This window comes from Phytophthora sojae (genome assembly GCF_000149755.1).
Source record: "Phytophthora sojae unplaced genomic scaffold PHYSOscaffold_23, whole genome shotgun sequence".
NCBI lineage: Eukaryota > Oomycota > Peronosporomycetes > Peronosporales > Peronosporaceae > Phytophthora > Phytophthora sojae.
In genome coordinates this window covers 78,389-100,446 of record NW_009258137.1, presented here as the reverse complement: position 1 = coordinate 100,446, position 22,058 = coordinate 78,389, and the positions used below count along the sequence as shown (strand labels likewise).

Below are 22,058 nucleotides of genomic sequence, written 5' to 3'. Positions count from 1 at the left end.
GCCACGCAAATCAGGTTGAAGGACGGCAGTGCAAGCACGACAGAAGTAGGGATAGGCACAGAACGATAGGCTTAGCAAGCAGTAGTACGGAGTAGCCAGTAGCAAGGACATAGGATAGGGTAAGGACTCAGTCCCGAAATTTCTCTGAACCACAAAGACCTCCCGTCTTCTCCGAGGTTCCAGGGGAACCACCAAGCGCCGGCAAGTAGAGCCGCCTCGATATCGCGCCCCCCCCCGTCGTTTGCTGGTTCGGGTGCTCACCCCCCACAGACCCGTGCTGGAACAAAGGCACGTTAAACGTATACCGTTTAGGTGGGCGCCCGATAACGCGCTGCCTAGGCGAAGGACCGCACTGGCCTGATAACCGCCGTGTACAAGACCCCCTGTAGGCCCGATAACGCCACACAAGCCCCAGGAAACGCCGGCCCGATAACGCCGCACGCCCGACGGGAACGCCGAGGAAACGCCGGCCCGATAACGCCGCACGCCCAAGGCTCGACGCCCTACGACAAGGAACAAGCGTCAACACAAGAACCCCCCCCCAACTCCGAAGCCGCCTGCGAAGACTTGGGCCTGTATTTCGAAGATACGCTACTCCAACAACCGGGAATAATTTGTTCGGCGCGACCGCTATCCAAACGCGCCGAGTTTGTGCGAGATTTCTGCGAGGGCGCTACTCCACATTCCGTACGAACGCTGTCGGCCCGTGCGAGCGATGTCGGCGTGGCGGGGGCGGTCTGTGAGCGGTCCGATGTGTGGTAGTGTGTGTGTGAGGTGTTTTGTTGTTGTAAATGGTTGTTTTTGGTTGCAACGCGGTGAGGGTGTTGTTCTTTGTACGAATTCTCGTTAGTATAGTGGTTAGTATACCCGCCTGTCACGCGGGTGACCCGGGTTCAATTCCCGGACGGGAAGCTTCTTTTGCTGCCACCTGCTCCACTCGCTCTGCTTGCTCCTTTGCGCCCGTTGCACACTTCGCGCAGCTGCCCAGCCGTCCTGGACCCTGCTTTGGTCCTGGGCGCGCTTGTCGCGGTCAGCACAACCGGTGGGAATCGACCGGGGACCCTAGGAGCATCGTCGGCGATGGTTTCTGCGGGAGTGTTCGGACGCGGTGTGGCGCTCGCTGGGCGGTAGCAGGGTCTGTGTGGAGCGTGCCTGGGCGTTGCCATTCGACTGAGCGTGTGGGGATTATGCTTGACCTAGTTATTTGTATCGGCATATCCCGACGGTGAGTGGTAATCTTACTAGCACGAAAACACTAGGTTTAGCATCCATATGTGAATCACTGGATCGGTGACACGCCCAATGTGCGGGCGCAATCGGCCTGACCCTCCCAAGACGCGATGACAAAAGTACGCTTCCGAAGATAAGCTGTCTCGTTAGCGGCAACGTGTCAATCGTATAAATTACAAAAGGTCAGCTGGATCGACACCCCATCAAGTTTTGCATCCTGTTTAATCACATTCAGAGCGACAGGGAACCAGCACATTAAAACGCCGGTGTCGGGTAGCTCGCTCGCGCACGCCTTGTATTGCGCTTCATCTGCATCCGTCATGACAAAACTAGGAGAAAACACGACGCGAAAGTCCAGAAGGACCACGTGTTTTTTGAAAGGCTAGGCGCCACAAAGTGTCAACTCCTGTGCGCTGGGAGGTACAGCAGTATATAATGGGGTGGAATCCACCACTTCGATCTGAAATACCATGTACAAATACTGAATAGTTCTGCTTCAAATGGCGTGAGTGTTGTCCCGATGCAACAACGTTCTTAAACCAGGATCTTGCTGGATACTCAAGTAGTACTTCAACAGTTCCATGCTTGTCAAGCCAATTCGAAAGGGGCGAGTGACACATCCCGTGCCAAGCACAGACTCGGTATTCTCATTCTCAACCTTTGACTTACAAAACATCACCAAAGTATCGTGACCACGATCAGCATCGATCAAGTCGTACATAGATTCCTTGCAAAACTGTAAAGTAGTGTAGCCCTACACTCCTAAACGACATGCACTCTAATGGCCACTAACCACTGCTACCAGGGTTGCCGAGATCCAGCCGCTACCGAGGTCGCCGCGACTGCGGTTCGGCACCTGCGCCCGCCGCGAGCCGCCATCATGATGCTGCCGCTTCGTAGCGCAGCTTCCCGCAGGCAGGAACTCCCTAGTAGCAAGAGTGTTGTATAGGCAGCAATGACTGCTTCTCACCCGTATTTATACTTACAGTGTTGCCGTACTCATATTAGTATGTCATTAGGACAATTTCACGAAGTGTGAGAAGGCCCCCGGCACTCCCACTGCCAGGCCTCCGGCACTACCATCACGGGCCAAAAGGCCATTGCAATATACACATTACCTAGCAACCAACCGAGGGAATTCCTACATATTCGCAACACAGCTACCTTCAGCCCTTGCTGCTGCTCCTGGGGCACATCGGGGCTTGTGTCGTCGGGCGCGGCAGAAGCCCGGAACTGCTGATGCCTTTTGACGTGGTCAGGACCCATCACTGAGGTGCCTTTGAAGCTACTGAGTTACTAGGAGCAGTTGGAAGGCCCAGGTGGACTGGGCCAGGTCTAGCTGTACATATAGGTGATTAACACTGTTGCATTATTAGGCCAATCGCGTGCGCTGTTTTATCGTAGGAATCGCTCGCTACGAAAGTCAATTCATTGTGCATTTTCAGGTCGTGCATAAAATAAAGCAGTGACCAGCTGAGCGTGCCATTAATATTTTTGACGAAAACACCGCCGATTTTCCTATGAGTTCATACAAAGTGCGAGATATCGCCTACGTTTCGACGACAATCACCGTAATATAACCGAGTCTAAACCCCAGTTGGGAACTTTGCTGGGATAAACCGGAAAAATGCTAGGACAAATCCGAAATTCACTGAAGTAAAGTATAGTGTACCATATTTTTGTCCTAGCGGTCCGTCTAGGACAACATTTTTGATACACTATACTGAATTCATTTAAAACCGACTTTGCCCTCCCGTTTGTTATAGCATGAGGGGCGACTGGGGTTAAATAGAGAAGCGAAAGCTGAATAGCTCACCCCTATAAAAGATAAACAACTTGGACTTGATTGTATACTAGCCGAGCGCCGCCGCTACGCGGCGGATAGAATTTATATTTTTGTTAGTTGTTATGCACCCGTTCCGCTCGCCTCGTCGGCTCGCTGCACTACTCGCTATGTTAGGTTAGAAATACCGAGGCTGGGGCGGGTCCTGCGGCCCCGCAATATCGTATTGGGGGGTCGCCTTCGGCGACGGGGCCGCTTCGCTTGGCAGCCTAGGTACGATTATGTGGACCACCTTATTATGTTGTCACGGGCTTCACACGGACTTACGGCGGACACACGTACAGATCTCTGTCTTAGATGTTTGGAGAGATAAATAGGAGTTTGCTTCTAACTCAGGTCAGATATAGCTAAATCGGACTTATCTATCTTGTAGGAGCTCCGTTTTATGTAAATCAGACTCAGCGGAGACTTGAGCGGCAAACAACAAGAACTGTGTCGACTACAAGGAAGGAGCAACAAGGGGCTACGGGTGTTTTGCATGGAGGGCCTAAGCCAAGACTCGACTATTGTACGAATCCCCGCTCATCTTTTCTCTCACTACCTATTAGTATTCTGGTTGCATGCTGATGCTGTGACAACTTTCGGTATGCATTGTAGGACCAAAAGCTGCTTGTGGAGCTGGTGGGACTGTTCCAAATCACGGACGTTGACCTCGGTCTCGTCCACAATGCAATGGAGCGGCTTCTTGCTTCAAAAAGCCACGCAGCGCTTATCAAGCTGTGTGAAACGTTTTGCGGCGTGAACTGGCCGTTCGAGACCATCGTAGCGAGAATGGTGACCACGAAAGACTGGACCTCGGCAGAGTTGCTAGTTCGGACGTTCGAGCAGGATGGCGACACGGGTACGATGATGGTACTTACCCCCCCCCCTAATGTTGTGCTGACTTGTGTGGATCAGCTCTGGCCAGGGCTTTAATCGACGAAACCATCAATGTCCCTGACTTTAAGCGTGTACGTAGATAAGAATGGCTGGGAAGTCACTACTCAAGAATTCACTCGTTGCTGTTCGTTGCTTAGGCGCATAGGTTTGTGTCAACCTTTAAGCTCCAGTAGCAGTATCCAGATATTGGTAAGTATGGGCGTAGTTTTTCCGATCTGCACTCACTGAGAGGAACTAACAATTGGTGTTGACAGATATACTTTACAGCCGCGACGGCCTCATGCGGCTTATTGAAGCTCAGCGTTGGCAGCTTGCACTTACTTTCGTCGGCCATGACCCCACCCTTCAAAAGGTACTTCTAAAGCACATGGTCGCTGCCGAGGAGTTGGTCCATGCAGATCAGCTCGTCAAGAAAATGGTGGCTGGGGGCGTTGAAGCCGACATCTTGCATATTCTTCAGAGTCACCAAGAAGCTGGAAAATCCGAATATCCGAGCCAACATGACCTCGAAGACGGAGAGTACCTCGCTCTAACAGTGGCGGACGATAACATTGTCTTCTGCGATGTGGAGGATGCGGTGAGAGATGCAATGCATTATTTTTTCGGGTCTTACGTCTATCAATCTCCTCTGCAAGTTGAAGAAGAACTCGATTCCACAGTAGCGGTGGGCCTGGACGTGGAGTGGAGGCCAATCACCTCGCGATCAAAATCAACGACAGCAGTGGCCAGTATCCTGCAAATAGCTTCGTCGGACCGAGTGTTCATTATCGACCTGCTAGCTCTCCATGTAAGTCGGCGTGATGCAGTGTTCAACCTTAAGGAACTGCCTGACGATTTCTTTAACCATTTCGTGTTAATTTCGTGCAGGACAACCAATTCTTGTTTGGCAGCTTCCTCCTACAGCTGTTCACATCACCTCGGTGGCTCAAATTGGGCTTCAACTTAGCTTCGGACCTGAAAGGTGCGTACGCGTGAGACCGATACTTAAGCCCACTGTTCTGCTGATTTACGTTCTGTTCTAGTTCTGCACCAAACATTTCCGGAGCGTCAGGCATTTACCACAATTCATCCGTTTTGCGATGTGAGTCATTGTTTCTTCTCCAGCTTCGACATCACTCTGACGTCGCTTTCCTTTCTGTAGCTAAATGAGCTGGCTAGCGGCTCCATCGGCGCTAGCTTATCGCAATCTGTCCGGCATAGTCTGGGCAAACCACTCGACAAGGTATGCATAAGCTGGTGTGTGGAGGTTGAATTCTGCCGATAAATGAATTCTAACAAAAAGAGCCGGAGCGCACGAGCTTGAGGCGAGTGTTGATGCCTCGCTGAAGTTCTTGCCAATGGACGAGATCCCCTCGAAGCTCGAGACCGATACTGACACTGGCGATTTTATTGCGGTGAACAGCATCTGCGTTCTTGTTGATGGTATAAGCAAAGTACAATGCGTTTAATTATACTAAAACCCTCTAACCCTCGAGTTTTGTCATCGCTGATATTCAGATACGCCGTCAGTTGTGTGCATCGACGCCAGTTGCAAGCTCGACGTGGCGCAGTTTGCAAGATTCTGCGGCGTTGGACGACGCCGAGTCCGACTGGCGTCTGCGTCCGAGTGCCGCGACGTGTTTGGTTTTCTACCGGGTACAGTCGGCGCCGTTCGGGCACAAGCGATGGGTAGACAGAAAATCTGCACAGCCACTGCAAATCGAGGTCGACGCCGACTCGCGACTTCACAGCGCTCGATACCTCGCGGCAGGGTCCGGGTCCCAGGAGGAGGTTATGTGGGTGGACGCCAAGGCTTTCTTCGCTCTGATCAGCATCAAACTGATCGACGATATCTCGATTTCCCGCGATTCTTCACGTCCATTGCCTCCAAGCTCTTCTGTCACTGGGCCCAGCACTGATGATAGCCACATTGGAGTTGGCAACGCTACCGAGAAGGAGCAAAACTTCCTCGAGCACAAGTTCCTTGCAGATTCCATGGTGACTCAGGTTGGCCGTTGGCTGCGCACTATCGGAGTCAATGTAGTCGTCTGGAATCCTGACCTGCGTCCAAAGCCACTCGAAGCAAAGACGCCAAGAGCACCATGTTGGCGTACGCTGCCGAGCAGAATCGGATTATCTTGACTCGAGACACGAGCCTCCCCAGCCGTCGCGACGCTGGAGCGTGCTTCGTGCTGTCAGACGACGAGTGCTACAAGCAGTTCCGAGAAGTCAAGTTGCAGTTCGGGCTGCTGGACCAGATGGACTCGCGCTCGTCGCGGTGTGCTCGGTGCAACTCGGACACTTTCTCGCCCATCGACGCCGTCTCGGCCCGCAGGTGAATGTCGGAGCGGCTTCGCAAGAAGGTGCCAGACACCGTCACCAAGTTCTGGGCTTGCGTCGGCTGCGGCCGAATCTACTGGGAAGGCCCTAAGTACATTCCAGCCACGAACCCGGGCGCGGAGCCGAGTTTGGACGGCCGAGTCGTCTATCGGCCTGTTCCGAGGAAACGCATCGCTGGAGATCGCTTCGACCAGCGCCACCTGCCAGACCCACTGCCGTAAGACCGATCAGCTCTCGAGTGCGCGCCCAAAGAGAGAGGGGGGTGGACGTCGCCTGCGTAAATAGTATATGATTGCTTGTACCTGTTTAGTTCTAGCTCAATCTGCGTCGTTGCTGAGCCCGCTCCAGTTCGTCGACCTCCCTCTCCAGCAGCAGCAGCTTCTTCCTCTTGAGCAACGTAAAGAACCTTATCGACTCCTCTGACTGCCGCTCCTCGCCAAACAGTCTCATGGCCATTTCGTCCTCCTGCAGGTCGTTCTTGCGCTTCAACTCACTCGCCAGCTGTTGCTGCTGCTGCATCAGCACCAAGTCCATTGACAGCGAAGGCGCCAGCGACGGGGTCGGCCTTAAGGCGACAACCTCCCTGGCCTCTCGGACTGCAGCGGTGGTGGTGGTCGTGGCTCTTGCAGTGGTAGGAGCAATGGTAACACCAGTAGTAGCAGTCGCGCCAGCACGTAGGTTGGTCGTGGCAACTCGAGTCTGCTGTTGAGTCTCCGTTGGAGCGGCAGCTGCTCTACTGCTACTGGCAGTCCGTTCGGCTTGAACTGCCGTCCACACGCTCCGCCTCTGGCCCTGTTGTTGTTGTTGTTGCTGCTGCTGCTGCTGCGTGGAAGAGAACTTTGGGCAGTTCCTGGCGCATCTCCAGCAGCCCAGGAACTCAAAGTCTCGGTCTGTCACCTCTCTAAACGTCGCCAGCGCTCTCTCGATAGCGGCCTCACTCTCCTCCTCCTCCTCCTCCCCCGCCTCGCCTGCCAAGCACTCGACGAACGTCGCGACGTCCTTCGCGATGATAAACCACCGGTTCTGCAAGGCGCGTGCACTTCTCGCTGTCTTGAGCTGGTCGTGCACGGCATCCCACAGAGTCGCACTCCCCTCCGTCCGCGCCGTCTCCACCTCCGCCGCATACGCAGCAGCTAATGCCTCGTCCTCATCGCGGCGCCACTTTGGACCATGCCCCATTGAAAAGTGAATTGTGAAATAACCCACAGGTCAAATGGGTTTATCCCAAATGCTCAATCCACCCAATATTGTTCTAAAAGTCTCGGGTAATAATAGTGAAACATTATATAAGTGTAATATATTATCGTATCACACCAACTTTAAATAAATACACTGATATATCAAGCAGTAACCATGAATATTACTACAAATAAATATAGTTGTGCTATCAAAATCAGCTAAATGCAAATCGTAGTTGTATTACTATATTTCTACCCGTGTATCCTAATCAAATTAGTATCATACATACTATTGAAAACCAGAAGACCCACTGAAACCGTAGGAGCAGCCAAGCCGTGCAACATTGCGTTAGCGGGCCCTTCAACACGCGGTTGTGATAGCAGACTGAAACCCTCAACTCGTACTTTGTTGCTTTTGGTAGGGCACCCTCCAGTATTCAAGGAACAACCAGCTCCACCACCTTATCAATAATCTTTGAGTAAACTAAGTCCACCGACGCATGTTGGAATTAATGGGGAGAGGGCTGTCCCAGCTTCGCGACGCGAAGTGTACCCTCAGGTCTTAAGGGGGGACAGAACCACCAGTAAGGATGAGAGCCTTCCTGGGGTTAGCCTGAATATTTGTGACTGGTGTACGGCGCAGCCGCTACTCGCCGGTTTTATTCTGGTTTTGGTAAGGGATTTGGCGCAATTTGTGTCCCGACACATTTTTGTCGCTCGCGGATTGATCTGTCAGGCCCGGCATTGTATTGATAACTTCTGACGCTTTCACCTGGTACCGGAAGCAACGGAATGACTGATATACTACTACATCTCGAGACCTGTTGTAAAGTACTACTTTGGTTAGTATAGTCATGAATATAGTTTATCTGGTTAGTAGTAATATAAAACTGTACTATTATATGAAATTTTCCATTTTTAGTATTTTAGTAATATTGATATTGCTGTCGTAGTAGTAGACGTAATATTATTATTAGTAGTAGTGCAGTTATTCCACCCTGAATTTAAAACCCAAGTCTCACAAACCCAATTTGGTTCAATCCGGGTTATGGAGGCGGCGGTGTCGGCGCCGATGCGGGTCTCGCAGGGGCTCGTGCGCTGGTCGCCGTGCGGTCGGTACGTGGCGTCGGCCAGCGGCAACCGCCTGGCCATCCGCGACGCGCAGTCGCTGCAGCTGGTGCAGCGCTACTCGGCGGCGGACGTGGTGCAGGCCGTGGCCTGGTCGGACGACTCGCAGCTGGTGCTGACGGCCGCGTACAAGCGCGCGGTGGTGCAGCTCTGGTCGGTGCAGGACGCGTCCTGGAGCTGCCGGATCTCGGAGGGGGTCGCGGGGCTCGTCTTCGTCCGGTGGACGCCCGACGCGCGCCACGTCGTGACGGTGTCCGACTTCCAGCTGCACGCGACCGTGTGGTCCCTGGAGGACCCGACGGCCCGGTGCACGATCCGCAGCCCCAAGCTGGCGGCGGAGGGACTGAGCTTCTCGGCTAATGGGGAATTCCTGGCGGTCGCAGAGCGGCACGACTGCAAGGTAGAGGATAGAGGGAGGCCGGCCTTTTCATTTGAATATTACGTTACGTTCTTGTTGTGTGCGTCCAGGACTTCATTGGCATCTACAGCTGCGAGAGCTGGGAGTTGACGGCGCATTTCTCGATCGAGAGCTACGACTGCGCGGAGGTTGCGTGGTCACCCGACGACGCGTACGCCAACGTGCTGCTGGTGTCGGATGTCGAGAGGTGTCGGATGTCGGTTTGATCGAGACTTTCGTGTTTTGCAGGACTATCGCCGTTCGGGATACGCACTTGGAGTTCAGAGTGCTGCTCTACTCACCGGACGGCACGCTACTGGCAAAGTACCAGGTATGACGGACGGAAATACGTAGCCATTATTTTTTCAGATCTGCCTCTGAACTTCGCTACTTTATTCGTGTGCCCTGCGGAATCCTTAGGCATACGAGAATGCGCTGGGCCTAAAAGCCATGAGCTGGTCCGCGTCTGGACAATTCCTCGCGCTCGGCAGCTACGATGAGCATCTCCGAGTGCTGAGCCACATCAACTGGAAGCCCGTTGCGGATTTCGACCATGAAAGCATCGCTGTCACGAGCTCCCACACAAATCAGGCAGCGGTGGGTGCTTGAACTCGAAGGGGGTGGAATGTGGGGGGATTGGTTGCTGATCGTTTTTTGCTGGGCAGGTTGAATACGAAGAGAACTTCGCGGACGCCAATGTTATGGACCGACCGCAAGGCAAGCGCGTCACAGTGTCCCAGCGGGGTTCCTCGCTCCTGTCCAACTCGTTGCAAGCGGCGTCTACAGCAGCGCAAGCTGCAGGCGGTAAGAAGGCACGCGATATTTGTTTCGTGACGCGGGAGCCGCCGTTTTCCGTCCGGACGCTCTCTTCTGATCCACTGTAGGTCACTCTCTGCATCATTGCCATGCCTGTAGTGACGAATCAAATCTAACATTTGCACATTGACTCTTTGCCTTTTAGGACGGAGAATCCTAAGATTGGTATCAGCCGCATGATGTGGAGTGCCGACTCGGCGTTTATCGCTACTAGGAGTGACCAAATGCCGTACAACGTGTGGATCTGGCGAACAGAAAGTCTGACACTGCACTCGGTCGTCTCACTACTGGAAAGTGTCCGAAGCTTGCGATGGGACCCGGTGAAAAACCGCCTTGCGATCACATCAGGACAGAATCGGGTGCACCTCTGGACTCCCGAGGGGATCTCCTGGGTCGATATTCCCAACGGTACGGTTCGCTGTTCTTCCCTTGTCTAGTAGCTTGCTGCTAGCTGATGGTTGACGGAAATTGATGTTTGTTCGTCATTTATCACGAGCGCAGAGGCTTTCCAGGCGCTAGGTCTTCAATGGGCCCCCTCCGGAGATGCTCTCATCGTCGTCGACCGGCAGGAATTCTGCACCATAACACTTTAATCCACACTCCGTTGGTAGAATGACCCACGCTCACTTGATTACAAACAGCAGATCCTGCGGGGTGACGAGTTCGTCCCCTGGTGGGTTGGTGAGAACATGCTGCGGGGACGTGCGGGTGCTAGCACTGCGATAAATGCCCAGCGTCATGATACTCTGTAAGACAAAAAGGCGACAAGCAGCAGGTAAGAAGATGAACGCAACAGCGACGCAGTTGCACAATGGATAACCATCTTTGTACCTCGTGGTGAAGCAGCCCTTCCACCAGCAGAGCGTAAGGACGGAAGTAATACCTCTCCGGCGCTGGAATCTGCGTCAGGCGATGGCGCGATCTCTGCACTCGGTTCGGCATTTTCATGCTCATGTTCCCGCTGATCACGAGCTGCGTCACCATCTCGATCATGAGCTGCTGGTTGGAGCACGATCCCATGAGCGCGTCCATGAAGTTGGAGAAGTAAATGTGCCCCGACGTGTAGAGCGGGCTGAAGAACGAGCTGTCAATGAACTTGACCTCCTTGAGCAGATCGCGTTGGCGAGACTCGTTAGCTGCCGCGTTTTCGTCGTACAAGGACCCGCTTCGGTCGATGAGGAACTTGACGTTGCTCGGGCGAATCATCTCGGCGACGATAAAGGGCATGGGCCTCGTCTCGTTGATGCCGTTGATCTGCAGTCGAGACAGCTCGTTCTGCAGCGCCTCGCTGATGAAGCGGTGGGTGGTGATAGCGTCCACGTCGGCCATATTCTCGTCCGTGTTCCCCTGGTCGTTCGCCTCGACGTCCATGCTGCCAGTTCTCTCCATTCCGCAGTACGACATGATCAAGATGCTGCGCGCGTGGAACATCCGAGACGTATGGAAGACGTGCATGCTGAGGGGGGAGCCTCGGACGAAGTAGAGACGCTCGTGCAGCTGGTGCGCCATGAGGTCCTTCTCCGTCACATTTCGCTGCGTGATGAACACGATGCCCGCCACTTGCTCGTTGAAGTCCGACAGGTTGGCGAGAAAGTCCTCGTAGTTGCTCGGTAAGCCACAGACCACGAAGTGGTCCCTCAGCGTTATCGGCGGCGGGTCTCGACGGAAACACAGCGACAAGTGGCGGATGCGCGTCCGGAGGTTCCCGCTGGCTGCTACCGAAGGCCGCGTGAGGGGGGCGGGCTCCCAACTCGATGGGTGGTTGTCGTCTTCGGCTTGAGCGAGTTGCTGAGCTGCCACTAGGTCGACGAATTGTGGGCCAGGGAATGAAGGACCGAGGAGGTCGTCGCCACAAGCTGACGGCTCCTCCGTCACAGATCTTCGAGGCTCGTGTACAGCCAAGTCCAAAGTGCTGGGGCTTGGCGTCGGGACTGGCGTTTGACCGGAAGTTTGACTCGCAGTCAGGGTTTTGTCGCTTGACTGCTCCGTGATGCTGTGCGTACTGCGCTCCCTGGCGCTTCTGGCGCTTCTGGCGCTCAGCGGCATTCGACTTGACAAGGGCTTGACGATCGGGTCCTTCGAGCGGCCACTGGGTGCAGCCGTTGCCTTTTTCACGAGCTCAGCGGGAGTTAGCGCGATGACGGGGACGACAGGCTTGGGAGGTTTGTGGTCGGGAACTTCAGGCGGGTCCACGGGGTTACCCAACGAGTAATTCTGGTCCATTGTGAGCTGGCTCAGCTCCGTCTGCATCCTCGAGAAGCGCCGGGCATCCAGGCGATTTTCCTCGGTGGAGTTGTGCACGGGGTTGGCTTCATCCGCGTACACAGGCTCAGACTGCTGGTCGTCCTCTCGATCCACTGGCGCCACCTTCTCCAAGTTGTGGGTGGAGAACATGCTCATGCGGAAGCTCTTCGTAGACAGGATCCGCCTCGAGCGCGTCCTCGCCACCGTCTTCTCTGGGGTCGAGCTGGTTCGACGATCGCGGCCAAAACCCATCGACACGCGGCGGCCGAAGGGCATTTTGTGCTCGATTGCGGCCGTGAGTATAGTGGCCATGGTTCGGATGTTGCGACTGTCCCCGACGCCGAAAGACGCGGGAGCGATGTCGGGGTACCGCGCGAACACGGCCGGAGTCAACTTCTCGATCTTGCTGGCGATGTCGTTGCCCCGGCCGATGAAAAAGATGCTCAAGAAGTTCGCGTCGGACAGCTCGTCGTCAATTGGGTAGACGGCGGTGGTATCTTCCAGCGTTCGCAGCCCAATAACAGGAACACCGAATTCACGGTACAGCAACACAGCGAGAGAGCGGTACGAGGACATGTTCAGGAGAAATGGGGGAAGTGCAGCTTCGCAGATCTTTTGCTCGCAACCAGAGAGATAGTCCGACAGCCAGTACCCCCTGACACATCAAAATCAAACACAAACCGTGGAGTGAGCACAAACGCGTAGCCTTGAGACCCTGAAGTGTCTCTGTCGTACCTGCACTCTTCTGCGTGGCTGAACTTTTGAATGAGGTTCCCTAGAAACGGATTCAGCCCTCGAATCCAAAGGCATTTGCCGAAAAATGCCAATTTCAACTGCTCCAGGCATATCACCGCTGTGGCCCCCGAAATGTGGAAGTGTCGAGTGTTGTCAAACCTCGACACTTGGACGTGCAGTGGTGCTGAAAGATAAAAAAACATTGTTAGATCGAATCAAACTCACATGTCAAGTGAATCGTAAAAGTAGCTTTTTACCATGCCGGTTGTTCTTGCGCACTGAGCACGTGATCAGGTTGGCTGCCGTATCATTCTGATCCAGTGTCTCGCTGTGCTTCTTCACCATGACGAAGCAAAATTCAGCCGACGGAGCTGCGGCGCGTTGAAGATCTGCCGCTACCATTGCTGAGCCCTGAAGGTAAATCACTCGCTGCTCGTACTCCGGGTGGAGGAGAACTCGTCGCAAGTCGTTGGATGGTAAAGTGGGTGCGAGGATGACAACTTTTCGGCGTGTTCGACGTTCCTCATCCTTGTGTAGCCAGTTGTGTAGAAAAAATAGTAAGGCTCCATTCTCCACTTCGCCACAGAGCAGCACGTGCTGGGTACTCTTGTCTGGCACGTATTTCTTATCAAAAGCCGTCTACGTTTTACGGGGGGAAATATTAGAATCAACAAGGGCTTTGATGCGAACACAAACTGCTCACCTCCCGGCTGAGAATGTAGGAATAGCCGCTAATTTGGAGAGGGATTAGTACGCCGGCGAAAAAGATGAGCCCGACATCGAACGCTTTGCCGATACTGGATTTTGGCGCGACATCTCCAAACCTGCACAGGCAACAAACATTATCATTTTAGCTTTTCACCATGTTCTCGGGTCATTGATTTTCGACTGATATACTTTCGTACCCAACGGTTGCGATCGTGATGCAGACAAAGTAAATGGCGTCTAGGAACGTCATGTCTTGGCAATTTTCTCCTGAAACTTGTGTGCCCTTGTACGCTGGGTCGCAGTATTCGATGGTCTAGAGGAAACAAGCCAGAATGAGCATGATTTTTTTCGCGAATACTTGAGCCGTACCAAAAACATAGTACACATATCACTTTACCTGCATGAAGAGAGCCCCGCAGATGATGATACACGACGTTGTAAGGCAGATCAGCAGACCTTGACGGAGCTTGGCTGATTTTGCCAGCCTCAAAAGACGATAAAACTGCAGTAACCGCATCACCCGAAGCATCATCAGCAACCGGAACGCGTACGTGTTGGGTCCTGTGCCCGTCGACCCCGTGATAAATTCCACCAGAAGTGGCAGCACGCAGATAATCTCTACGACAGATAACCAGTGAAGCAGAAAACTCTTGCGGTTGCTGGCTGAATAAAATCTACGACGGCCCAAACAGTTCATGAATACATCAGACCCCGACCAAAAAAATCTTAGATAAAAAATACTTGAGCTGCCGCGTACCTGAGGCCAAGGTTGGCCAGTGTCGCCACCAGGTTAAGTGTGTCGATTACGAGGTATTCGGTAGTAAAATTCGTATCGGGGTGTTTCCAGTTTAACTGCGTCATGGCGATGACCATTGTAGAGCTGCACCACCGAGGGGTTAGTATTCCGCAGACGTCACTATTCGCCGCTGCCGGCCGCGCTTACCTTAGCAGACACTGTATTACATCCAGCACGATTCCGACTTCCGAGTCGTGTAAATTCCTCTCGATCCACTGGCGTCTGCTCTCGCCCTTCATCCTCCGCTTGATACTCCGTCGCATGCGCTTGGCCGATCGCCGCAGCAGATCTTGCCCTACCGGCCGCTTCCATTTGTGAGTAGGCTCGTGCATTGCGACCCGCATCGACGGCTGTATCGGGACGACGCTCGCGGCTCGGCTCTTCTTCCTCCTCTGGGGCCAAGAGAAAGCTGAAGCAGTGGGAACATGCGCTAGGACGACCAGCCCCTTCGATCGCGACAAGGAATCACGAGGCAGGGGGCGAGAAATCTCGACTGCTACACGCCAGGATCAATCAGCGCAGCAAACACTGAACGGACGTCGACTACCGCCGCAGTCGCTCGAAGGCCCCCACAGTGCAGCAACTTGCTGCGTTACAGGTAGGTGTACACGAATTCTATCGCTGGACGCATGTCCCCCAATTTTAGCTCGGCGGTTGAAGCGACCAAAACCTTTTCAATTCTTGGCACGTGCAGCCAGCAACACGACGTGGTCCTGCAGTCCAAGTGACACCGTCGCCAGATTCTAATTAATCTCTTATACAGTCTAGAGGAAGTGCCATGCTTGGAATTCGGGAGCAGCGACCACACGCCTACGCGCAATTCACAGCGGAGGCAGTTAAGCTTATCAGGATTGCAACTCAAATATATTTAGTGACCCTGCATCATGACTACGGGCGCGGAGACTACCGCTGGTTGATTCAGACCGTTTTGGGCGCCGCTTCCTCGACCGTCTTGGGGGCCTTCTCCTTGGACTCCTCGGTAGCCGCCATCTTGGCCTGCTGCAGCGCGCCAGTCACGTACTCGACCGAGCTGTTGACGAGCCCCACGCCGAGGTTCACGAGGTCCGTGCTCAGGCCGCCCGTCACCTTCTCGTCCACCTTCATGGCCGTGGCCGACACGCCGAGCGCGCGGTCCAGGTCCGAGACCTTGCCGGCCACGGCCCCCACGACGCCCGAAACGGTGCCCACGACGCCGTAGCGGCCGTCCAGCTCCTCGGCCTTGCCCACGACGCCGCCGGCCACCACGTAGGCGCCGTAGCCCGCGCTGAAGAGCGTCTCCTTGAGCTGCTCGAAGCTCGAGGTGCTGCGCTCGCGCGTGGCCACCACGATGTGCTCGATGGACGTGGACACGGAGCTCGTGGCCGACGACACGCCGCCACGCACCGAGTCCACGGAGCTCGTGACGCTGGCGCGGAACTGGTCGTCGTAGCTGCGGCCGCGCTCCTTGAGGCCGTCGAGCGCCGCCTGCACCTTACTGAACGAGGCCTTGGCCGCGTCCACGACGGGGGCCGACGTGCTCTTGGACTTTTCCTTGAGCGACTCGCCCAGCTCCTTGAGCTCGTCCACGGACGAGTGCGCGCGCTCGAGGGCCGCCTGCAGGTAGGACGAGGCCGTCTCCGAGACGCTGTATTGCGCGTCGTACTCGGCCAGCTTGGCCTTGAGCGAGGCCAGGTACGTCTTGGTCTCCTCCGTGCCCTTGTGGATCTGCTCCTGCAGCTTCTCCAGCTCCTGCGGGTCGGTGGACGCCATGCCTGTCTGTCTGTCTGTCTTCTCTTGCTTCTTATGTGTGAGCTTTTCTTTTCGTGGCTTTTCGACCGAAGCCGAAGATGGAAATCGACGCGGCGGAGAAAAAAACACGGCGAATAAAACCTGTAATAAATTTACTACGCTGGGATATCCGGACAATAGTTTTCCCGATAGTAAGGACCAATCAAAAATATGGATCTGTAATATATAATGCTCGACGGCTTATCCGGTAGTCCCAGCATGATTCACAAACCAAATCGGTGCTGCCGCCAAAGCAGACCAAGGTCTCACTCGCTTGAACTGCAAGCGTGACGTTGCGGCTCCCTCGAATGTTGTCATCTAGCTAACCCGAGTTGGTAGAGCTGCTATTAAAGTTGGCGGACAGCACGGCGACCAGGGGCGACAAACGGCACAACGAGCTCTTCGCAGGGCTCATTGCAGAAGTAAGCCTTTTATTGACGCAACGCAAGTAGCATTCGACAAGTCCGCGCGGTAGTATAGGGGTCAGGAACGAGGGGCGCAGCTTCAGATGTGAGCATGAAGGGTGAGGGAGGTAACCCAGCGCCGTGTCATGGCAGCAGAAACAATGTTTGAACTACCGGTAGTTAAAGAGACTCCGTATTCAAACGATAATATAAAACTTAAGGTAATTCTTTATCATCGGTGCTTGCTGCAAGAACTCATGCTGTTTGGTTGCTCCGTGTCGTGTGTGCAAGGCAAGTCGACGGGGAAGAGTTGACGGCAAGTTGCCTTTCTCACATGTCAGTACAAATTGGCCGGCCATTTCCGCCAATGGCCGCTCTCCGCGCCAAACGCCAACCGCTCATATCCAAAGCACCACAATACAGCAGCCATGGCGGACGTGGAGATGAAGTCGGCGGACGAGGACGTGGCGGCGCTGCCGGCGTTCGAGGGCATCTCTAGCCGCAACCGGTCGACCGAGTCGTGGCCGTGGGTGGAGAAGTACCGCCCGTCGTCGCTGGACGACCTGATCGCGCACCAGGAGATCATCTCGACGCTCAACCGCCTCATCGACGCGCAGAAGCTGCCGCACCTGCTGTTCTACGGGCCCCCGGGCACGGGCAAGACGTCCATGATCATCGCGGCGGCGCGGCGGCTGTACGGCAAGAACTACGGCTCCATGGTGCTGGAGCTCAACGCGTCGGACGACCGCGGCATCGACGTGGTGCGCAACCAGATCAAGGAGTTCGCGGGCACCAAGAAGCTCTTCAGCCAGGGCGTTAAGCTCATCATCCTGGACGAGGCCGACTCGATGACCAACGACGCGCAGTTCTCGCTGCGCCGCGTCATCGAAAAGTACACGAAGAACGCGCGCTTCTGCCTCATCTGCAACTACGTGAGCAAGATCATCCCGGCGCTGCAGTCGCGCTGCACGCGCTTCCGCTTCGCGCCGCTGGACGAGAGCCAAGTCAGCGGCCGCGTCAAGCACATCGCGCAGCTGGAAAAGTACGCTGCGGCGCTGCAATACTGTGCATAGTGGTAGGTAGCGTTTTATCTAACCTGTTGTTGCTGTTCTGCTGCTGCCAGGCTCAACATGACGGAGGACGGCTTCAAGGCCATTCTGTGCCTCGGCCAGGGGGACATGCGCCGCATCCTCAACATCCTGCAGGCGACGTCCATGGCCCACGACGTCGTCAATGAGGCCAACGTGTACCTGTGCACGGGCAACCCGCTGCCGAAGGACATCGAGTCGGTGACCCAGTGGCTCTTCAACGAGACCTTCTCGACGGCCGTGCGCAAGTGCGCCGAGATGCAGAAGCTCAAGGGCTACGCTACCAGCGACATCCTGCAGGACGTTTACCGCTACACCACGGAGCTGGAGCTGCCGCCGCGGTGCCGCATGTATTTATACGACGAGCTGGCCAAACTCGAGCACCGCCTGTCGAACGGCACGACGGAGGAACTGCAGTTGTCCTCGCTGGTCGCGATCTTCGCTATCGCGCGGGAACAGATGTCCGGCGCGGTTGCTGCCTCCGCTGGGGCCTAGAGAAGCAGTAAATCAAATGACCTTTGAAGACGCACAACGAGCACGCGGCACGATACAAACGTTCCGAGTCACTGACCTACGCCTCTCAACCTTCTCCAGCTTAGTGAATAATTGAGGTTGCCGATGGGGCATCGGACTCAGTGTCCACTTCGAGGGTCTGCAATGGACAGATCCCATTCTATTTCCAAGCTGTCCACCTTACAGGGACAGCAACACAGGTGCTAAAAGTGAAAACATGGACTGTGCATTGCAAGCGCTCCGTTACTATGGTACCTAAAGTGACCTTGTTGACAGCCAACCTGGAGCTTGCCTGTCCAAGTGGCTACGGAGCTCACTCCTGTCTATCCTGTCCAACAAGTACTGCCAATACTCTCTCCAGGCCACCTGCCTCTTCATCTCCACGATAGTTGCCTCGTGCGCTCCCAAATCCGAGCTACTTCTTACTTCTCAAGCGCCAGCACCTTACCGATAGCGATCGTCTTACCCTCGTCACGAAGAGTCAGACGGCCCAGCTGAGGCATGTTGGCGAACGTCTCGACCGTGATGCTCTGCTCCACCTCAATCCGGCACACGACCGACTGGCCCTGCTTAATGAAGGTCACGTGCTTCTTCACCGGCTTGCCCGTCTTCGGGTCGATGGGGCGAAGCAGCTTCGCGACGACGCACTCCTGGGCCACGGTGTGGATGTGGAGGATGCACTTGTAGCCGGCCGTCAGCAGCGGGCGGTGCTCCAGGGTGTCCACGAGAGCGATCTGAGCAGCGAAGGCGTGGATGGCACGAGGAGGGGTCTCCTCCTTGGTGCCGCAGAGCACGAAGCCCTTCTGGACTTCGTCAAGGCCGCAGGAGAGACGGATCGTCACATTCTCACCGGGCTTGGCTGTGCGCACGGGCAGCTCGTTAATGTACACCTGGTTCACGATGGCCGTGGCGTTCGTGGGCATCAGAAGAACTTTCTGGCCAGTCTTCAGGATACCAGACTCCACCTTGCCCAGAGCGATGGTGCCGCGGTCGGCGTAACGGTCCAGGATCGGCACACGCGTAGGTCCGTCCGGGTTACGGTTGGCGATGTGCATGGTGTCCATGTGGTCAATCAGCGACTCACCCTCGTACCACGGAGCCTTGGACTTGTCCACACGCACCTTGACGTTGTCGCCCTGCAGGCCAGACACGGGGATGAAAGCCACGTCACGCTTGACAGCGAAACCGCACATGCGCAGGAACGGACGGAGCTTGTTCACGCACTCGTCGTAACGCTCCTGGCCCCAGCTGCACTCGTCCATCTTGTTGATAACCACAATGAGCTTGTTGATGCCCAGAGTCTTGGCCAGCATAGCGTGCTCACGGGTCTGTCCACCACGCTCGAAACCAGTCTCGAACTCGCCCTTACGGGCCGAAATCACGAGGATACCCACGTCGGCCTGCGACGCGCCCTGGATCATGTTGGGCACGTAGTTCTTGTGACCGGGGGCGTCCAGAATCGTGAAACGGCGGGTCTCCGTCTCGAAGTGGGCGCGTCCGACCTCCACCGTCTTACCCTTGGCGCGCTCCTCCTCGCCCGTGTCCATGATGTAGGCCAGGAACCAACTGTCGCGGTTGCGCTGCTTCGCCTCGCGCTCGTAGCGCTCGATCGTGCGCTTGTCCACCATGTCCATCAGGTACAGCAGGTTACCCGACAGCGTCGACTTGCCGGCGTCGACGTGGCCAATGAGCACGACGTTCAGGTGCTCGCGCGGGTCCTCGTCGCCGACCTCGGCCTCCTCCTCGAACGTGTCCTCCTCAGCCTCTTCCTCGGCCTTGGGCTCCTCGGCCTTCTTCTCCTCGACCTTCTTCTCCTCCACGGCCAGCTTCTCCACCTTCTCCTCCAGCTTGGCGACCGGCTCAGCGGGCGCAACAGGGGCGGCAGGCGCAGCAGGGGCAGGCGGGGCGGGGGCAGCAGTGGGCTTGGCTCCCAGCACAGCAGCGCCGCCCTTCTTGGGGACGGGCATGGCCACGTCGAAGGCGCGGGCCGGGGCGGGCGCCGGGGGCGGCGGGACGAAGGACGCGGGCGGCGTCCACGTCGTGGCGCCAGGGTTGAAGGAGAACTCCTTGGCCGAGGCGCTCAGCGTCGTCTTCTTGGCTGCATGGCCGCGAGTGGAGAGGTCGGTATTTAGTATACACACACACGCACAGGCAGGGAAGGGGGTGCATCAAGCCTAGATCTAGCGCTACGTACGGGGGTTGCTGCCGTCCATCGTCCTTTGCCTCGAAGCTCCTGGTCGAAAATGACTGGCCGCCTGTATGATGTCACGCCCCCGTGTATCATGGTGAGCCCGCAGCCAAATCGGTTTAATCAGGTGTACCCATCTGCGGCTGTGATTGGCTCTGCTTCCCATTAGCCAAAGAGACCATGACGGGCCAAGGCCAACCCCACGAGCTGCTGCCGCGCCGCGCGGAGGACTTCCGCAAGCAGGAGTACTGGGACCAGTTCTTCCAGAAGCGCGGCGAGAAGGCCTTCGAGTGGTACGGCGACTACAGCTCGCTGCGGCCCGGGCTGCAGGCGCTGCTGGGGCTGCCTGATGACGCGCCCTCGTCGCTGCTGCGCCGCCTCAAGGCCAAGGTGCGCGTGCTGGTCGTGGGCTGCGGCAACTCGGCGCTGAGCGCGGAGCTGGCGGCCGACGGCTTCTCGGACCTGCTGAGCGTCGACTTCAGCGAGCGCGTGATCGACGAGATGCGGCGCAAGCACCCGGCGCTGCGCTGGGAGGTCATGGACATGACGGCCATGGCCTCGCTGGTCGACGCCAGCTTCGACCTGGTCATGGACAAGGGCGCGCTGGACGCGCTCATGGCCGAGGACACGCCCGAGATCAAGCAGGACGCCACGCGCATGCTGCGCGAGGTGCGCCGCGTGCTGGCGCCCGGCGGCCGCTACTGCTGCGTGACCATGGCGCAGGACTTCATCCTGCAGCACCTGCTGGGCTTCTTCAGCGCCAAGGACGCGGCCGAAATGGAGCCCACGAGCTGGGGTGTGGGCGTGCAGGAGCTGCCCCGAGAGGCGCGCAAGCCCTTCGCGCCCTTCCTGGTCGCGGCCACGAAGTGCCCCAAGACGGACAACAAGGCCGCCAAGAAGGCGCAGTACAACGGCAAGCAGTTCGTGAGCGACGTGGGCGAGGCCCGCCAGCGCTGGCTGACCCACGAGGTGGAGGCCACGCAGTGGTTCGCCATGACGCAGGCCGCGCTGCGCCAGCTGAAGGTCGGACGCCAGGAGGTCATCGAGCTCATCGCCAACGACGAGAAGGACGCGACCAAGGGCGTGGGCCAGAGCGGCGGCGCGGGCGGCCAGGTGAACCCGCGCTTCACGCTGCGCCTGGTGGACACCAGCATGCGTGGCCCCAACGGCAGCTGCGCCGTGTTCCTCATCCCGCAGGGCCGCGAGCACGAGTGGATGTTCTCGACCGAGGAGGGAACTAACGAGCTGGCGGCCGGTGCCGGATTCAGTCGTCTCATTCTCGTTGCGCTGGGCCGTGGTGGCCACGCCTTCGAGAGCACGGCCAAGGTCCAGGAGGAGCTCAACGCGAAGGTCATGGAGCTGGCGCCCGACACACTCGGCTCGGATGAGAAAATCCCGTACCTGACGGTGGAGGAGGGTCTCGGCGCGCGCAACATTGTGCACCAGGGCACGTCGCCGCTCAGCGGGGCTTTCTTCGTGGAGGAGGTGCAGGAGGACGAGGACAAGCTTCGCCGCCTTGTGTTCCTGAGCAACACGAACGTTATCCAGAGTGAGGTGAAGCTGCAGGCCCGTGGAAACGCTGCTCCAGCTCCTGCTGCTACCCCTGCTACGCCGGTGGAGGCTCCTGCGGCTGATGAGACCTCGGACATGACGCCTGAGGAGGCTGCCGCTGCCGCCAAGAAGAAGAAAAAGAACAAGAAGAAGAACCAGAAGAAGAAAAAGAAGGCGCAGGCGAAGCAGGCGGGCGTGGACACGTCCTACCTGGCGTTCGATTACCACAAGGGCATGGTCGCAGCACTGCATGCGGCCTCGCTGTCTTCCAGAA

The 22,058-nt window shown here is 56.4% G+C and overlaps 5 protein-coding genes and 1 non-coding gene across 6 annotated transcripts; 2 read left to right on the top strand and 4 right to left on the bottom strand.

Moving 5' to 3' along the window:
- Nucleotides 1-840: 840 nt before the first annotated feature.
- PHYSODRAFT_t1633 lies at nucleotides 841-912 on the top strand. The gene has a single exon. It is a non-coding gene; the product is annotated as a tRNA-Asp (tRNA).
- Nucleotides 913-6,583: 5,671 nt separating this feature from the next.
- On the bottom strand, nucleotides 6,584-7,450 carry PHYSODRAFT_342935 (hypothetical protein; the record flags this gene model as incomplete). Its single annotated transcript, XM_009541402.1, has 1 exon — nucleotides 6,584-7,450. The coding sequence occupies one exon, from the start codon at nucleotides 7,448-7,450 to the stop codon at nucleotides 6,584-6,586; it is 867 nt and encodes a 288-aa protein (XP_009539697.1).
- A 1,038-nt stretch (nucleotides 7,451-8,488) lies between these two features.
- On the top strand, nucleotides 8,489-10,405 carry PHYSODRAFT_566672 (hypothetical protein). The gene is made up of 7 exons (XM_009541401.1): nucleotides 8,489-8,977; nucleotides 9,046-9,146; nucleotides 9,224-9,305; nucleotides 9,395-9,571; nucleotides 9,640-9,854; nucleotides 9,936-10,198; nucleotides 10,292-10,405. The coding sequence occupies exons 1-7, from the start codon at nucleotides 8,498-8,500 to the stop codon at nucleotides 10,381-10,383; spliced, it is 1,410 nt and encodes a 469-aa protein (XP_009539696.1). The 5' UTR covers nucleotides 8,489-8,497; the 3' UTR covers nucleotides 10,384-10,405.
- Nucleotides 10,406-10,413: 8 nt separating this feature from the next.
- Nucleotides 10,414-14,605, bottom strand: PHYSODRAFT_535373 (hypothetical protein; the record flags this gene model as incomplete). Its single annotated transcript, XM_009541400.1, has 10 exons — nucleotides 10,414-10,536; nucleotides 10,646-11,565; nucleotides 11,746-12,689; nucleotides 12,770-12,953; nucleotides 13,027-13,408; nucleotides 13,473-13,593; nucleotides 13,675-13,790; nucleotides 13,875-14,151; nucleotides 14,235-14,357; nucleotides 14,421-14,605. 10 exons carry the CDS (start codon nucleotides 14,603-14,605, stop codon nucleotides 10,414-10,416), a joined length of 3,375 nt encoding a protein of 1,124 aa, XP_009539695.1.
- Nucleotides 14,606-15,191: 586 nt separating this feature from the next.
- On the bottom strand, nucleotides 15,192-16,022 carry PHYSODRAFT_566669 (hypothetical protein; the record flags this gene model as incomplete). The annotated part of the gene is made up of 1 exon (XM_009541399.1): nucleotides 15,192-16,022. The coding sequence occupies one exon, from the start codon at nucleotides 16,020-16,022 to the stop codon at nucleotides 15,192-15,194; it is 831 nt and encodes a 276-aa protein (XP_009539694.1).
- Nucleotides 16,023-16,952: 930 nt separating this feature from the next.
- On the bottom strand, nucleotides 16,953-21,591 carry PHYSODRAFT_356229 (hypothetical protein). Its single transcript, XM_009541398.1, has one exon. The coding sequence runs from the start codon at nucleotides 20,010-20,012 to the stop codon at nucleotides 18,468-18,470; it is 1,545 nt and encodes a 514-aa protein (XP_009539693.1). The 5' UTR covers nucleotides 20,013-21,591; the 3' UTR covers nucleotides 16,953-18,467.
- Between the last annotated feature and the right edge of the window lie 467 nt (nucleotides 21,592-22,058).

Coding starts and splice junctions, on each gene's coding strand:
- PHYSODRAFT_566672 (XM_009541401.1), top strand. CDS start 8,498: ATGGAGGCGGCGGTGTCGGCGCCGATGCGGGTCTCGCAGGGGCTCGTG. Junction 9,306..9,394: donor CGCTACTGGCAAAGTACCAG/GTATGACGGACG, acceptor CGGAATCCTTAG/GCATACGAGAATGCGCTGGG. Junction 10,199..10,291: donor CTGGGTCGATATTCCCAACG/GTACGGTTCGCT, acceptor TCACGAGCGCAG/AGGCTTTCCAGGCGCTAGGT.
- PHYSODRAFT_356229 (XM_009541398.1), bottom strand. CDS start 20,012: ATGCCCGTCCCCAAGAAGGGCGGCGCTGCTGTGCTGGGAGCCAAGCCC.